Genomic DNA, 18,827 nt, shown 5'->3' with positions numbered 1-18,827 from the left:
CCTGCTTTTACATTTTTATTTCCACCTCCATCAGCACATCAGCTTGCAAAATATTGGCATCCTGGCACTATATTCTACCAACCTGCTGCTTTGGACCCGTTCACCAGACTACACGGATAAAACGAGCAACCCTGCGATTCAGGAGCTTAAAAAAACTTGCGTAATAAAAGTTGAGATGAGAGCTTCCAGCCTGGCAGGGCAGAATGGAGGTGTGGCTGCATGAAGAAAGGTAATTCCAGGGCACAATCTTTATTGTCTAATTATGAATAGCACAATGAAGGGAAAAAGAAATAAAAAGGTCTCCTATACCTATGTGAGACCACCAACCTCTCCAGCAAATGCAGAACACAGCTACAGAGCAGAAAGTGGACAGGTGGCAGCCAGGGCTCTCTGTAAGAAATGTACCCGATAACCAGATTCCACTGCACCAGTTCAGAACAGATGGATTGCTGCTCCCCTTTATCACTTCTGACAGACAGTGCCATCAATAATTTTTTGGCATCTAGAGGAAGGACTGCTGCTTCCCACCGTGACTTCCTTTCTTCAGTTAATGCTTCCTCATCCAAATTACCTGGAAACTGCATTATTGGCAAACTTTAGGTCTGCACAAACAAGAACAGCAGAATACAGGGCAAAGATGAAAGCCAAATGAAATATATAGCGATCATTTTTTTTGCGAAGGATCCCAGCCAATTTTTTTCTCTGATAAAATTAGGTCCTTTTTTGCTTACAGAATATCCACAAACAGATGGCGATTTCTCAAACTTGCTATTTGAAAGCATTTGATAAAGGAAAGTTACAGCTGTGGAGACAAAAACCTTCACGCTCAGAATACCGGAAGGAGGCATGGTAAAAAGATTACACTACAACTCGCTATGACTACATAAAATACACTCTGAGCAGGCTCCCCAGCCTTTCCATCTTGCAGGACATAAAACGATTATCCCCTAGCTGGGACAGAATCAGAGAAAAGTAGGGCTGGAAGGGACTTCAGCAGGTCATCTAGTCCACGACAGGATCATCCTGAACCAAACCATTCTAAAGGAGTGTTCACCTACCCCAGTTGTTCTCAACCTCAGATTCAAAGCGCCCCTTGTTGGACTTGAGGTACACCTCTCTTAGCTTTTACTTATGTTTCGACCATAGAAAAACAATAGAACAATTCTTCCGTTGCAAAAACCTCAAGATCACACCAGGTCAGAACGTTTTTGACACTATGGATTCTTCTTCAATAGCTCAGAGTTTATCTGGTGAATTATATGTAGGTATTTGCACACCTAACAGTAACTTGTATTGAGTAGTACCCTTGCAGCACCCTGCTTGAGAATCACTGGCATATCCTATTGTTAAAGCTGCGTGACTGCCTTGTGCATCCTTCTTGTGCAACTACCAGGCATAATACCCCAAAACATCAAGAACACTACTTGCCACAGGTAAAGGAGAGGGATGAGGGCACTGTCAATGTCCTGCCACTGCAAGAACAGGTCTGTTAAAACACACTCGAGAGATCCAAGGAAGAGGACCCTGCCCCTCTCTGCAGAGAAAGTCATAACCCACCGCAGTTCATGGCGATCTGACTGTGGGGTAAAATTCCTTCCTGATCTTAAACATAGTGAATGGTCTGGCCCTGACTGGATGAACAAGACCAGAGGAACAAGGTTGGCTTGTTCCATCTCAGCCTCCTGATGGGAGAGGCAAAAGAAAAAAAAAAAAAAACGAACATATATTCTACAACAAAAATCCTCACAAGCTATTTAGTGCAGCAGAGGAAGCAAGCGAATAAAGAAAATCATAGCAGGAAACAGCAGGGGACAAAATGAGTCCTTAGCGAAGTGTATAAATTGTGAGGGTAAAGAATGGAAAAGGAGCAACCCATCAGTTTGGGAGAGGTGCACAAACAGTGCAGAAACCGCGAACAGGAAGAACACTAATTCAGCAGTGGTGAGGAAGGGTGCGGTTTTCATGTTATGCACACACCGTACGTCCTCCCCCTCTAAGCACCAGCGTATGTCTCTTACCCGAACAGCAGACTGTGTTTCTGAGCTGCAAGAAAAAACATCAACACTTCACTTACTGTTGCATTGGTCGCATGCATATATCCTCCCTTCCAGAGCTTCAGTTTCTGTGAACTTGGCCAACATTTCTGTCAGCATGCACTCTGTCTGGTTTACAGGGACAACCCCTTTCTCAATGGAGTGATAACGTTCAGGAAATTCCAGGGAAAGATCCCAGAAGGGCTCAACGGTGTTGGATTTGTAGTTGCATGTTATACAGGTGACCTGGAAAGGAAAGGTTTATACACACAAATGAGGGTACGTATACACATCTACAAGAGAGGCATTCATATTCAGATGACTCAAAGAACACGAGAGCTAATGCTCAAGAGACAGTGCACTTCAGTGGATACAGTCCAGCTGCCAAGAGAAATGGGGTCTGACAGCTGATTATGTGACCCTAGGCAAAAAAGTCAAAACTTTTCTGTCCCCATTTCCCCCATGCAGGAAACTTACCTCTCCATGAGCTCCTCAGAGGAAAACTGTCACTTAACTGTGTCAAACTACTACATCTCTCTGAAATACTTTCGAACTATATTCATACTAGCACTTGGGGTTCAATACTTCTCCCACCATTTCTTCAGTTTGTCTGCTTAAGTAGCAAACCCTGTGTATAGTCACCTTCATTGTTCTGCCCATTTCAGTTCCTGCATCACATGCCAACCCTGCAATTTACTTATGCTCCTGGGATGATGAGGGTGAAAAGGAGGAACTCAAACGCACAGGGTTCCTCCTGTCCCGCGAGATGGTGCTGATCTCTTCTCTGCTAAGAGATACAAAGCAGAGCTTGCTGCCTTGTCCTCGGGAAGGACGCTGCACCTTAAGTTCACCTGTCTACACAGGGCATAATCCCTACTTCATATGTAACACTTAACCTACTAATGTTTGTACAGCATTTGGGCTGGGGGGAGGGTGCAGCAGAGGGATGGGAGGTCTTGGATGAGATCCGCTATGTGTAAACAAAAGCTATACAGGCCTCCGATCAGAACAAGCATCTTGGCAGAATGAGCATAACAGACTACTGGAAAATAGCAGGAAGGTTCAGAATAAGGTGCACTGACATTTAGCACCTCAGAGAGCAGGTAACGGATGCCTTAACTAGGAGTTCGGACAGAATACACCACCAGTGAAGAGCTAAAATGATGCAAAATGAACTGCAATTTTAAATTAACTGTGGTCATCCAAAAAAATCCTCTTTAAATAACAAACTGAAAGTGCTCTTCTTCAATATGCGCCTAGATGCCCGTTAACAAATTCAGGGTACCTAGCACTGGAAAAGGCACTACACGAGTAATACGTAAGACTGCACACAACATTATTACTGTCCAATCCTGCAGTGTCAAGTGTCTCTTGCAAGGTGTGAGCACTTTTAATGACCTTTGAAGTCAATGGTAATTGAGGGCCTGCAGAAGCACTCAGCAACTCTCAGAGTCAAACCCTTGAGGAGTAACATGGTTTACTCAAGGGGAAAAATATATACCCAAGGGACCAAACATTGCGAGATGCTGAGCTCTTGCGACTCCCACAGAAACCACAGAATTATGGGTAGTCAGCACGCTGCGGGCTCAATCACAATGCCTGCGAATAATTTTTAATAAGCTCTGTTCTTTATGAGACAAGACGACTGTATTCTCTGTCCCTCATGCGACAATTTTTGAGCGCAGAAAGCAAACAAAGGAAAGGCTAAACTAATTAAAAAGATATTTTATAAGAACAAAAAGTAACTTACACCAGGGTTGAGAACTTGTACGCTGTGTGCAAATGTCAACTTGAAGTGATAAAGGACCTCTAAATTATCATTGCATTCGATGAGGGATGTGTGCCGAAAATGCCAACAGGACTATTGCACGGTGCCATAACAAGTTCTGCCCTCATTATGTACACCTAACCCAAGTCCTGTTGAATATCCAGCGGTTCGACAGAAAATAAAACCTCTGCTCCCTGGCACAGTGAGAGCAGTGGCTGGTTTCAGTGCCGACCTATGTGCATACCTGACTCAGCAGCTGCCCATGGAAAATGGTGTTCACCACTTTCAGGACCTGCTTGGTGAGCTTCCTTTGTGAGAAAGGGATGAGGATCCTGCGCTTCGTCCCTTCAGACTCCAGCTCCTGCTGCACTTTGTCCAACAGCTCACAAAGAAATTCCTGAGCGTCCTGCTGATCGTAACCTCGAAATGCTGGAATCAAACTCCACACAGAGTGCAGCATGGCAAATGGAGACACTAATGCCCACTTCCCAGACCACATTACTCTGAAGAGGGTGTGCAGTTCGTGACAGAGAGAGATGTGCTTTGAACTTGGTTCCTTGGGCTGTATTAGTTCCAAACTCCTGCTAATTGAGGACCCACCATTTAAGCCAACTGGCAAGCTTTGCCTGCCATATGACCCCATTTTGTCACTCTTCCCTGACTCATTAGCAGCAGATCCGTTTGCCAACTTGCCAGACATTCTAGACTTCCCGTTCACGGTTTTGGCTAAGAGTTCTTCAGTTTCACAGAGGTCAAGTGTCAAAAAACATTCTCTAAATTTCTGGAGGTGACTTAGCACTTGCAGAATAGAGTTCATGTAGCATGTGTTTCCAAGGTTCCTTAAACCAGTCACACCTGGAGTCATAAGGGGCTTGCGCCGGATGGAATAAAACTGTTTGAATTTGCTGCTCTGCACTCTCCTTGAGGTAGGGGAAGCTGTTGCCATCTCTCTGAATTTCCTTGGAATCAAGTTCTCTCTGTGAACATGAGACAACAGCCTTGCGCTCTTTCTGGGAGGAGTGTTTGCCAGCTCCTCCAGAAGCCGCCGTTTCATCTCCTGTCGTCGCTGCCTGGCTGCTTCCTTCTTTTTCTCCAGTTCCTCCATTCGTTTCTTTTGTTCTAGTTTCAACTGGCCTCTCGAACTCTTATCAAACCAGGTCCGCAGCGCTTTTGCTAGCAAGGACTGCCGCCTGTGCCAGAGAGCAGTGAGCATCTGAGGCTGTCCCTGAGGGGTCCTTTGATGGCTGCATACGTCCTCCCCCAAAGCCATTGATCGCAATGTCCTACCACTTCTTGTTGATGGATCATGCTTTTGACTTCTAATTGCTGACAGAGAGCTTCTTAGCAATTTCAAATCACCCTCGGGATTATCATTCAAGACATAGTCTTCACAAAGGTAACAAAACACATAGAGATCGTTAACTTCCATTGCCAGCGGGTGTCTGGTTTCTTCAAAGTGTTTAAGTGCATGTTCCTCAATGTACCTTCCACAGGCCACATGGGAGCATTTCAGACATGCCCATATCGACTCTGTTGTCTTGCAGTCCATGCAGTGCCACTTCTGGGGGTTCAGGATAGAATGGTCTTGGGCGAGTCGTAGCCGCCCAACATGTTTGCATCTATCCATGTCTTACAGAAGTCTCCACTGCTTTAACCTTGAAGGGTAAAGGAGGAAAAAAAAAAAAAGGACCTTAGAACTATCGTACATATTTAAATCCATCTCTTTTGTCCAAGACATAAAGAAGACCTAAAGAGATACAGGCATGTCATGTCTTGTCAAGTCCAATTACATTATTTCCTTTCATAGACTTTATTACCGGGCACTTTTAAAAGCAGTTTTTAGTACCAGATACAGACTTGACAAGCTCCAAAGAATGAAGCTCTCTGCCTGCCTACTAAAGATAGTTCAGACAGGGACAGTGGGACCTGCCAATGTGTTTTACCTGCCCTGGGTGGAATCACTTGTAAAAGGGAAGAGAGGAATTCAGCCCATGTACCTATTTAATCTTTAGCTATGCCCTTGGAATTGATAAGCTTAAGGCTAATTTTGATGGTGGTTTTGTAACTGGAACTTCTGTTTGCTAGAAACTGGACCTAGATTGTAGAAATTATTGCAGAGAAACCACACAGATGCTGGATAACTGCCATGACCAACCTGGGCTGTGCCGGATTGGTAAAGAGTCTGCATCCCACTGTCAATCTCTTGAATTCTTCATTCATTTTCCTACATTACACATTTTCCCCACCAGACAAAGGTTTGATAAAACAAGCATTTACAAATGAAATGCAGTCACTGCATTTGTAGCAGGTCTCAGGTAATTAGTGCAGTCGTACTACACAACCTGCACATCACTGATGTTAAGTCAGATTTGGTTTTGGCTTTTTCACAGAGTACTCCACAGCAAATCCCTATAAGGAAGATTTACAAGCAAGCTGGGTCACAAACTGGCAGCTCAGCTTATGAAAGCCACAGGAAAAATCATCAGCTGGTGGAAATGGTCACAGATCTATTGATTTTAATAGGGCTACATCAATATATGCCAGGTAAGAGTCTGCCTCTATTTCCTCAACCAAGGTCAACATTTTAAAATGTGCATGTTACAACCAAACCAGCACACATATTTCAGGTTAAAAAAAAATGCATTCTGTCATAATGCACAAATTAGTCTGCACACAAAAGAGGAGACAACACATTTACTCAGTTTTTAAATCCTGGGTGAAGAAAATGCAAAGTAGTTCTAGACAACCAAGTGTTACCTCATGTGTTCCACATCTACATATTTTAAGAATACTATTCAGTTATATTCTAATCACACACAGGTACAGAGTTCTTAATACTAGTAAAACTGTTCCTTTATACACTTCATGCAAAGAGCTGACATGTGGAACAGTGGAAACAAATAAAATTAAATAAAAATAAAAAACCAAACAAACCACAGGATGAAGATGCATCAGCCAGATGCACACATGCATACGTATGTGATTCAGTACTTACTGAGTCATGTTTAAACATTCTTTTTTTTGCAACTCAGTGACCAAAGCATGGAACATCCCCATTTTAGCCAAAGGAGCCTTGGCAGTTCTTCGGGAAATTAATTACTACTTAGATCTTCATCACATAAAGGCAGCACAGCTTCAAAGCCCTAGAGAGAGAAAAAAAATATTCCTGTGATACATGTAAACAAAGTAAAAAACCTAGCAGAGCTGCTTTACAACACAATTAATCCCCTCAATGTAAGAGCTACTGCAGAGAACATATTCATAATAGGGAACAGAATTAGCTGGAAGCCATGACATTAATGCACCTAACAACCCAAATACATGGCTGTGAAGAAATGTCAAATGGAAAAGGGCAGACTGGAATTTCATTTTTCTGATTTCATTTTCTGATAATCTATAAATCTGCTGATCACACATAGCCTCTTCACTATAGGTCTTTCATAGTGGATGACCGGCTATATGGCAAAGTAAAATCTGAACAGGAAAACTGAGCAAAAATGTGCACCTCCTGTGATCACTTTGATTTTGACTTCATAGGAGATCTTTTCAGGGTGGAGGGCGGGGGACTGAGTCTGTTCTGAATGAAACTCCATTTACTACATGATTTTTATAGCAACAACAAAAAATGCAGAAATAGAGAATGTCAAATATAAGCATCTTAAAATAGAACAACATTTAAGGATGAGAAGCTAGAAGAGATTGTCAAGTACTGTATCTTCTGTCCAAGGCAGAGGGGAAAAAAAAGAAGGCTTGAAAGAGGATTTTGTTTTCAATAATAAAGGTAACTCCCATAACATACGACATGCATACATACAGACACACACATGCACCCACCCTCATATAAACACCCCAGAACTGAAGTATTTCAATATAGCGTAAAGTTGTAATATCTGTAATAACAGCAATAAGCACAAAGTGGTTACAGACATTCATAACACCATTCAAGACAGAGTTTCATATCTGGCGTGCAGAAAGCTTAAAGATCAGAATGCCACTTTAATGGAGAATATAGTTGTAATGTTACTATGGAAATCTCATGCTTTCAAAGCGTCTTAAGATGGACATTGGAGCCACCAACTGCAAATGTGCAGAAGGCACATTTGACAAGTCAATGAATAGACGCCATAGGTTCTCTTACATTTGTTATGCAAGTGTAATTTAAACATTTACTACCAAGCTCCTTATTGCTAATGCAGCTATTAAAGAAGGCAGATTTTAAGGCAAACGAAACCTCTGCACTCTTTCTATTGTTTGTTCTCAAATAGGGAAGAATAAAAGTAGTCTGTTTAGAAATGCTCTCTCTCTGCATCGCTTCAATATCAGAATAACCTTGTCTGTTTAAAGCATAGTTCGGAAATGGACCGTACCTTGCAGTTAGGGGATGCCTGCTCATTTACAACACAACAGGATCTGGGAAGGCACGGTCAGAAATAAAAGCATGAACATGGCCTAGTGTAGTAAGTTGAAACTCTCCCCCACTCCAATCCCATCCCTGCCCCTTTCTGTATTCTCTATTTAACTGTTTCCGCTCAATTCTTGACTCAAAATTGTGAAATAATCCTGTCTAGTCTTGGTGAGTCCAAGTGCAATAGATTCCAGCTTGAAAGAGTAGACACTATGGTAACATTGACAGCCTTCATTTACATAAAAGAATACTAATTACGTTGTATCATCAACATCTGCGATTCTGCTCACTGCCATATGCGACAGTGTTGGGGATTTAACCCTTACGCCTCGCTAATGTACCCAGAATTGTCCCTACTATAGAAAAAATTAGCTTCAAGCGGTCTCTGGGATTTCTTTTCATCAAACAGAAGCAAAATGCAGTGACCAAGCTTCGCAGGCTTTCATGCAGCCGGTATTAAGAAGCATAAAAATTATCCTAAATTTCTAAGCAACCAACCCGTAACAATAGGTTGTTCGTTTCAACTGGGTAACAGGCTATAAGGAAATCAGAGCCACACAGGCAGAGAGCTTCAGAGTACAGTAGTTAGCAATAAAAACAGGCTGTCAGTATTTGAATTACAAGCCCTGTGTCAGTTCCCTTTGTTTTTGTTGTGTGGGCTAGTAGGATTTCCTGCTGTTCAAAGAATTTTGCCCTTTTAAAACCTTGGTCACTTAGCAAAGTAGGACTCGGAGAGCTAGATTTTGTTATTCCCAGCAAACAAGCATCCTTGATTTTGCACGAAATGTTCCCACCTTTTTCTCCTTGGGGAGCTACGGATACTGCGTATTTTCTTGCAGGCGTAGGCCTACGAACATGAACCAAGTTCATTAGGCTGTTCAAGAAGTGACACCGCACAGGAGCACGTTTTATTTAATCAATTCAGCTTTCTTCTCCTAAGACTGTTCTGAAATGAAATTCTTCCTTTCCACCAACTGGTTTTCATGTCAAAACAGAAGCAAAAAAATAACACCAAACCCCTCAACCCATTCTGCATACCCAGATGAGCTGAGCTGTTTGATCTGCGCACCCCGATTAATGCCCCCTACCCCTCTCCTAACAAACCCCAACCATGTCGACTTACCAGATAGAGTAGAAGCCTTTTTTCAAAATATCTTAAAAATGTAACAATCCCTTGTTTGTCTCAAGCCGCGAGCTCTTGATGCATGTTGCCCTGGATCGAAAGTCTGAGTTCTTAACGTTATGCTTTTTTCAGCATTGTACAACACGTCAAGAAAGTATCCAAAATACTTGTGGGTCTAACTATACCTCGGGCACATAGTGATCTTTAGTAAAAGGTGCGTGCACAGTTAAAAGACGTAATTAAGCTCCAGCTTTCTCTGTCACGCAACTATGCAAACAATAACTGCCGACTATTACCTATTTCAGAGAGGATGAAGTAAATACTCACAAAAGGAACGGGGAAAAATAGTTATGGAACAGGGAGAGAGGAAAAATCTGAAGCTGCAAATAGTTTAAGGAGAAAAAAATTAATTGCTCTGCAAAGGCTGTAGAGAATTGAAACTATTTCAAGTGTCACATCAACTGATCATGCATTCAGAAGGTTGTGCAGGTGATCTAGGATCAACTGTGAGCAACAAGCGTGTACCAGGGAACTAATGTTTAGCATGTTTTCTTAAGGCTTTAGCAACAAAAAGCTAAAGTGGATTGTGACTGAATGTACGCTTACTTTTATGGGGGTTTAGGTTGTAGCCGTGTTGGTCTAAGTTAGTTTTATGGCACTCTGCAATTAGAATAGAGATTCCCAACCTTTTCTCAAGATGAGGATCTCCTTATCAGCAATGCTTGTCTCATAGATGCTCCCTCTTCCATTCATGACTGCTTCCATTTTTTTTTCCTTTACTCCTCATGATTAGAGATACAGCTGCAATTACGGTAGCAGAGGAAGTGTTAAATTGCATTAAGAGCCAGCTAGAAATGCACTGAACAGAAAAGCAAAGAGAACATGACGCCTTTCAACTACGTCTCTCTTATCAGTTTCCTGACTGAGAATTACTGTTGGTAATCAGATGCATGAAGCATTTGCATGGATACAACTGTCTTCTCTATGCCACACCTTTCCTTTTCATGTGCCATATTCAGAACCAGACTCAAGAGATCTGTTGAAATTTGACAACTTCAGCTGCTTTTTCTTGTTTAAAATAACTGTGCAAGAGGGGAAAGGAGGTAAAAGTATTGTTGGAAAGTCTGGATTGATAGCCCTAAGTCCACGGTGTATCCACAGGACAAGCATAACGCAGGCAGCAAGATTCCTGAACGCTGAACTTCAGCCTGAAGATCATTGCTAGTAATGGGAGGGAAGTTCAGGCTTAATAGTCCTTTCATTTGTTCTTCTCTCTACAGGCACTGGCAAAGGTGAAACCGGTGGTAGTAGCTTCTGTGATGCACTCCCTTCTCTGGGAACAATACTAACTTGGGTTTTTCATACTGGGAGGAAAATACCTTCAAATTTCTGTAATTCTCATCAACAGCAGAAAAAATGAGGGGCAATTGAAGACTAATTTAGAGCAAATAATTTTAAAATTTGGACACAAAAATGTTAATTGTACCGCCTGATAAAAAGCACACTTTCCAAGTGCGCAGTCTGAGGTTTATGGCAGAATTTTCTCTCTGCAGCAAGCACTTAAAATTTGTAATAAACTGGAGAAGCTAGTAGGGGGAAAACACAACACATGTACAATTGTATGTGCTTGTTCACATACCTCGTTCAACAGATTTTTTTAATTCACCCTTTTGCAATAGGCATACAAAACTGTAGTTTTGCCTATGCATGTACTGGAAGTCCTGATAGCAAACACATCACATATAGATAGATAGATAGATAGATAGATAGATACACACACACACACACACACACACACACACACCCCCACCCCTATATATATAGATATATAGATAGATATCTAACTATATATCTAAACTATATATATCTATATCTATCATGCAGTCGCAATTGAGGACAAAAGTATCAGAAGTCTGATACAGCATGAGCTGGCACAGGGAAGCACACCTGTTTCTGATTGTTCACCGCTGCAGAGGATGGCAAACAGAGCAGGACGGATAAGTTTTGTGATTATGCACTATAAAATGCAATAGGGTAGCATATGCTTCTTTTCTTGGGGGAAAGTAAGCCAATATATTCTTATTGTTTCAACTCTGCTGACTGGACTGTTTTGTTTTATTTCATCATTCACAGAAAAATGCTGCAGGAACGTTTCTTGAAAGCACCACACTCTCTCAGGTGGAGTTTGTCAGTCACTTTAGCAGAGAAGCTGATCTCGGCTGCTTTCTTAAGTGAGTTACTCTGCTTTGGGCAGGTGTGTTTTCCTTCTTGGTAGTAAGCTACCAAGCCAGTGTTTTCTACTGCAATATTTTACATTTATTTTTTGATTTATGGTATGAGCACTGTAATTTCTGCTTCCTTTCTACCCCTCTCCCACCTTAAAGCTTACTAGACCATCCCCCTAACACCCTCATTTAACTGCACAATGATAAATATCGATGGATGACTATGTGCTGTAGGCAAGGATTTCTTCGGGTGGTATCTTTTATTGGACCAACTGCATAGCTGGCATAGAGTTAGACACGCTTTCAAATGCAAGACATCCTTTTTCAACAACGCAGTTAGTTTAATAAAAGGTATCACCCTATGAAATCCTTGCCTCTTGCGTGATTCCTGGACCACTGCGGCTACAACATCACTCCAACACTATCATATTAAATGCTGTCATTTCTGCAATCCCTCTAACCGCCCAGGGATCAATAACCTTCTGCCAGCAGGGGCCACATTTTCCGACCTGGCCCTGACCACAGGCAAGTTTCTGCCCCTCAGAGCAGCCATCTGCCTGTCCTTCCCTTTGCATTGATCTCCTCCCTACCCTGCAGTGAGGGTAAGTGCAGATGCAGCGGAGCAGCAACCTCCACAGCAGAGAGCAGCACTGCAGGGAGGATGGGAAGAACAGCACAGCTTTGCGCTACCTATCTCCCATGCCAAATTGGACCTTTGCTGGGCTGGATCCAGCCTGTGGGCTGCATGCTGCCAATCTCTGCATCCATCTCAAAGGCCCCATCCATCCACATTGTTCTGATGGGTCCTTCTAGACGGATAGGAAATGGAAAACTCAAAAACCACCAGCACTGTTTGTAGGTTGGCGGTGTAAAGTGGGACTGAGAATAGAAATGTGATGAGTGGTTGGTTGGTTTACACAGAATAATGAGCAGAGCACTCCTTTCCTGTATTATAAAACAGAAAAAATGCAGGCATATTTCTCAGAACATGAGAAATAGAAATCAACCTCTTATTCCAAAAAGATCTCACCTGTCCACATAAAAAGCCTCTCAAAGCAGTCAGCCCTTCTAGAATTTACACCTTAGTCCCAATCTAGTGTTTTGAGAATATTTCAAAGTGGGTCAGCCTGACATTGCAGTCAGAAGGAAATGCTGCACATGTAAACTAGAGCTACCACCACTTTTCTTCTCTCAGCAAATATGAAGATGTCTTTCCAAGACCGGTAAAGCCTGTATTGTCCACTAGAACCACCTGCTGACCATAGTGAAGAGCTACTCAGTGAAGTCTTCCTCTCCCGCACTCTCCTTCTTCTCCAGGGAGTAGTCACTTGTCACAGAACCCTGCTCCCCTGCAATCAGAAGTCTTGTTCTTAAGCGTCTAAACCTTGTTGTGTAGCAAGTAGAAATAGTCCCAACGATCTTTTTTTAGTTCATACCTGAGGCATGCTTTTTCAAGAGCTGTCTACTCTGTGTTCCAGGCTTGCTGGATTACCTTTACCCAAGATGACAAGTTATCAAGTAGACAACAACCTACAGACAAATTAATACAGCTGCCAGAAGAAAAAACATATTAGCAAAAGCTTCAAGTTGATTGTGAATATGTTGCACCCTCGGAAGGAGAAGGGCAAGCAAACCTGTGCGTTAAAAGCTGCCATCAAACAGATAAGTTAACTTTTCTCTTTGATTGGGCAAAAACCTTTAGCAAATTGGGAAGCCTAAACACACAACATTTTGCATTCACCACTCTGTTAAGTTTGGACCCATAAATGAGAGATGGACTAAATCTCAACTTCCAAGTCAATTTCCACGGCAAGCTTTGTTTTATTAACTCCTTTAAGTTCATTATAATTGATGGCCATGTTAGATACTTTCCAGGAGTTCATATCACGCTGTAAAAATTTGCTCTGGGCTCATATCTAGTGTCTGATAGAAACCAATTTTCAAAGAAATGTAGCCATTGCAAGATTGGGGGGGGGGGGAAAATCTACAGGGATATAAAAAAAAATCCTATATAATTTAAGTTCCATTTCAGGTATAGTAATTTGACCTCTATAGGATTTAGCTGTTCATGTGAAACAACAAAAAAAAGAGGTAAAATTGAGGGTGGGGGGCAAGGGGGTGATGCTGTTACATATGGCGCTTTCCATCCCATTCTAAACCAATATGAATTGGAGGCTAAAAACCAGTTATTTCAAGCATTCACGGTATTGCTAACTCTCCTGATTTTTGGCACTGTTCTTAAAGTCCATGCTTTGGGAATGTGAAAAACTTAGCTCTTTCTTTATACAGGAATCACCAATTCCTGTAGATGGCTATGCGTTTTAGGCTAAAAATTGAGTAGCTGCTTAAAGCTTTAATATATCCAGTTGATTAAGGAGTAGTGAATGCAGTATTGCCAACTCGCATGATTTTTGGCATTGTTGTTAAAAGTCTACGCTTCAGGAATGTGAAAACCTTAGCTCAAGCTAAGTTTAGTAATCGAGCAGGAATTGGTGATCCTCCCCTACATAGCTCTGTTACTTTTGAGAAAAAATCAATGGCAATGCAAAGGTAACCTGTGCTCGCGTTTATGGAAGTAAATAATTTCAAGTACGAGACAATCTAAATGGACAGCATTGACTCATTTTTGCATATTGTCGTCCTGAACAAAAAAAAAAAGATCCATCAGACTTTTGGGAACCCAAACAGCGGTACAAAAAACCCTCTGCTCCTCACAAGCCTCTCTCCACTCTCAGCGATCCTTCCTCAGATGGGAAGTGAACTGATACTTAGGGTAATTTCAACCTGGCGACATCTAGCACACGCTGCAAATTCAGACAAATTTTAAGTCATGATTCTAGGAAATTACATAGACTCAGAGAAGGGCTGCATTCAGTAAAAATCTCAGCCTGATAGATTCCTACGCATATTAATACAGTTCTGAGCTGCCTGCCCCTTGAAACCAACAGGCTTGCAAGCCACCGAGAGCTTTTAGCTGTCTACTTTAGATGCAGAAGAAAAATGAAAAAGCATCCCTTTTCCCACATCTCTGGATCTGAGAGTACTTTAAAAGAAAGTATTGCAGTTTCCAAGATTGCTTTATCTGCAATGAACATACTGAACAATTTAAAGGCGCAGTCTACAGTTAAATGCTTTACTGGTATAACCATCTCACGTGTGGTTTTCTTTCCCCATTCCCAACTAGCCTAGCCAGTCCGACAAAAAAAACCTTAGTACAAACACAGTTGCTCCCTTCAGAGAACTTGCATAAATTAAATAAGAGCAAAAGAACCACTTGGTTGGCATAAACTGCATCTCCACTAGAGGGGGTTGCCAGAATAGATATAGAGAAAAAACAAGTGTTTAATTTTGATCAGTCTAGGGCTTTTTCTGCAAGAAAAGTATCTTCAGAGAACAAGGAGATCACACCTTTAAAACAAAGGCCAATAATTATGGACATCCGAACCCTGTCTTCTAAATGTACACAAGTTGTAATGCACCCCTTCCTGCTGCGGTTGCTGCTATTGGTCAATTTGGTATCTATCAGAAACAGAGCTGACAATTTAAGGATTTAAAATAATCACAAATTCAAACAAAGAAGGCGGCAGAGTTTCCTTCGTCCACAAATCCATCTCAGTATAGCCTTCCTAAAGGCCAAATGCAAGGCGGCTGGCAGTGCTGGCCCACGGTATACCAACAATTACGGTTCCAGAAGCCTTACCTCCATTTTTCAATAAGGATTCGCCAAGACCCTGATGATAGCTAGGAGTCTCAGCAAAACAATTGTGCATTTCATTTTCTGTCACTGAAAGGAACATTTGCATTAAAAGGGGATGTTTAAGAATTTATCTGCTCCTGCAACGTAGTTCAACATAAAGTGATCTCTCACATTATACCAGTGGACTGACTGCAGTGCAAGCACTTACGTCATTATTAACAAAGGAAGATGACTTCATATATGGAAACGAAATGTGTGGGAAGGTGAAGAAATACAGAGAGGACCCCCCAAAAATGGGTGAAGTCTTGGAATCAGTTCCTACTAACTAGGTGATTCTTCTGTTTTAGACACAACATTCTTATAAGTAGGAGCCTGCTCTTTTAGGTGATTAAATATTTGACTAACTCACTTTGTAGCTTGAGTCTAAACTGGCTTCCCCTTACAATCTGGAAAACACCAAGAGGACTGAAGGGATCCAAGCCTGAACAGTCAGGCAACAGATCAATAAAGACAACAGAAACCTTCCTGTGGAGAAGAGAGAGAATAAGATAAGTCTAAAGTACTGAAGTTATTTTCCTTAGGGAAAAGCAGAAACTGCTCAAGATACTACCTTGTGACACAAGAGGCTGTAAATTATTATTATTATTATTATTATTTTTTTATACATGGCTCAATTCTCTCTGCTGCTTTTTTCTGCAGAAGACAGACAGCACCAAATTCAGTCCTTACAATCATGGGCGCAACGTCCATTTACTGCTAACACCACAGTTGAATTTGGTGTAGAAGCTAAAGTTCACAGTGCACATTTTCCACCTACCTTCTTTCCAGAGCAAACAAAACCTAATCATTTAGACCTCAGGGAATGCCTCTCTCTGCGACCAAGATTATAACCTACTGCAACAAAAATTCCTCGCTAACTGGTTGTCTAGGGAAAGCTTCAGAGATGCACAAGGCCCAACTGCTCTACTGCTATAGGACCCCACTCCGTCAGCTGTCAGAATGATTGCAGATCCCACGGATTTCATGAAATGCAAATCTTGTCTTTCCACCACCTGTGCCTATGTTACACATCTTATCAAGAACTGATAGGGAAATACAGCCTTCTGCTTTTACGGTTGAATGTATGTGCTTAACAAAAAGGATGGAAAACAGTCTAAGAAAGATCAACGTAATAACAAATCTGCTTTACTATCTTAAGACAGAAAGTTTACCATCAAGTCTCCCCATACCAGTGATTGTTCATTTGGTTTCTCCCCATCTGCCTGGTAGATGTCCCTAAGTGCCCACTGAAAGTTTCCCCAAGAATACTAGTATGATATTTACCCATTACCCTACAGAGGTTGAGCTGTGCACCTGATTAAACGGTTGTTCTCGAACACAGTCCCTTCCTTAAATGTATTTCCTATAAATAGTGCTGTCACAACCGAATGGTGAAAGGCAAAAATCCTCCTAGTAGTGTATGGACAGTAAGGTAGTGGCAGTGATGGCCCTAGGGTTGTTGGGGCCCTGGGCAAGAGAATCGTTTGGGGCCCCTTAGAGCAGGGGTGGGCAAAATGCAGCCCGGGGGCCGGATGCGGCCTGCCAGGCCATTCTATCCGGCATGTGGGGCCCCTAAAAAATGTAGAAAATTAACATTTATCTGCCCTGGGCTGCCTGTCATGCAGCCCTTGATGGCTTGCTGAAACTCAGTAAGTGGCCCTCTGCCCAAAATAATTGCCCGCCCCTGCCTTAGAGGCTTAATTTTGATGACCTATAAGAAAGTTGGACATTTTTTATTTCAATTTCACTTTGCCCTATCCATGAAACTGCTGCAATGAAAGTCTCTTAATACAATATTGATAATACAAATATTCAGTGTAATTAATTTTTATTTTTATAAAGTGTGGGGCCCCAGGCGGTCGCCTGGTTTGCCCTCCCCTAAGGCCGCTACTGGTAGTGGAAATACTTCCCTGCTGGAATAGGTTTGGAGGAGTGGGAGAGAGGAGGGACAAGACATCTTCCTTCCACAAGGGAGAAGGCTTTCTGCACGACAAGAGATAGGCATAAAAGAGTTCAGCTGCACAGAAGCACAATATGGTCTAAGAAAATATTTCAAGTTTTTAAAGTATATATGTTTATCACTCAACCCATTCTTATGAAGGGGAGGCCCCCCTCTCCCCATTTTGGACATCATCAACCTAAAAAATTATAATGTTTATGCAAGTCACAGATATACCGACCTTGCAAACAGAGCCCTGGAAAAGGGGGAAGAGGGGGGCAGGTATTAGCTCTTCATATCATAACCTCACTGTATTAAATTCAAAATTAAAAAAAAAATTAACAAACACTCTACGAAAGCAGTGAGCCATGAAGTAGAACTCGGGCTGCTAAGCAAGATTCTGATGGGCACGCTAGTTAAACCTTCCAGTAATTATTCTGACTCAAACTAATTAGCTAGGAAATATTTCTCCAATATAAGAGAGTGAAATTATGCAACCCCTGAAAGCAACCTATGTTGATTTAGAAAGGGACTCAATAAAGGTCAACTGGCTCAAGAGGTCTCACACATACAAGCTCACGCTACACTGTCCTTCATATCCAGAAGTCTTTATTCACTCTCACTCCCTTTTGTTTGGTAAGAGACAAGTTAAAAAAAAATGTAGTCACAGGCTTGAGATAAAAAACACCTATGGGGGGGGGTGTCTTATTTATTAGATTTATATGTACCGGATTATTGAATTTTCAACTTAATTTTAAGAATGGCTTCTGATGAAGTGGGCTACTCAAATGCTATGGAATCACTATGTCAACTAGTACTTCTGTCTTTTATTGGGGGTTACCAAGAAGGTATGAAACGTGGATGTGTGGGAGGGTAGTGAGAGCAGGAATAAACCGACATTTCAAAGTTCCTTGAAAATACAGACATCATCTATATTCAGGATGAATGTAACAGCTTCACTAAAATGCTGTGCAATTCAGTTTATGCCTCTTTAGAATTTAAAACTTATTTACGTAGCTAAAAAAAGAGTCCTTTCCCCCTCAATTCTTTTAACATGTTTGAAGGTCTTAAAGAAAAAGAAATTAAAAAACAAACAAACAAAAAAACAGCTTTTGCAGAGCAGTATGCTGAAGCAGTCTACGTGTATATACAGATATGCTCAATAAGCATGACCACAAACCTTTTACCATATTCCCTTCAAAACTCCATCATTAGGATAAAAGGAGAAAAGACAAGGCCGAAATTCCAGTCAACTACATCGCTGTAAACCTGGAATGACTGTCAGAGACATACTTCAAGATGAACAAATTCAAGCATGGAAAAGCATTTCAAATGAAACCATTAAAAAAAAAATCTAGTGGTACACTAAAAAAGTAGTAATTGCTTCTCCTAAAGCAATAGCAACCAGCTTTGTAGACCTACTCATTCACGATGGGCTGTTTCCATTACTGTACAAACATCAGGGACATTGATTGTGCAGTTTCCCTAAAAACCCTGAAGCAGAAATACTTCACCATATTTTAACTGGTACCCATTCCTCTCTGGAATATCAGCCCTCCCTCCCCCTACCGAAATAAAAATTAATCACCACCAAAGAT

At 41.6% G+C, this 18,827-nt stretch overlaps 1 protein-coding gene across 2 annotated transcripts in view; it reads right to left on the bottom strand.

The window, feature by feature from the left end:
- The window catches only part of USP49 (ubiquitin specific peptidase 49), a 15,371-nt gene extending 8,432 nt beyond the window's left edge, over window positions 1–6,939 (bottom strand). For both annotated transcript variants that reach the window (XM_006025046.3, XM_006025048.3), the window contains exons 1-3: window positions 6,797–6,939; window positions 4,046–5,456; window positions 2,075–2,279 (exon numbers count right to left, since the gene is read on the bottom strand). In XM_006025046.3, coding sequence (XP_006025108.1) covers window positions 2,075–2,279; window positions 4,046–5,428 — 1,588 coding nt within the window. In that variant the 5' untranslated portion in view covers window positions 5,429–5,456; window positions 6,797–6,939. The remainder of the gene's footprint in view (window positions 1–2,074; window positions 2,280–4,045; window positions 5,457–6,796) is intronic.
- Window positions 6,940–18,827: the final 11,888 nt, after the last annotated feature.

The sequence above is a fragment of the Alligator sinensis genome, unplaced genomic scaffold, assembly GCF_000455745.1.
Source record: "Alligator sinensis unplaced genomic scaffold, ASM45574v1 scaffold872_2, whole genome shotgun sequence".
NCBI classification, from domain to species: Eukaryota; Metazoa; Chordata; order Crocodylia; family Alligatoridae; genus Alligator; species Alligator sinensis.
The sequence above is the reverse complement of the archived record's forward strand: the minus strand, read 5'-3'. Positions and strand labels throughout refer to the sequence as shown.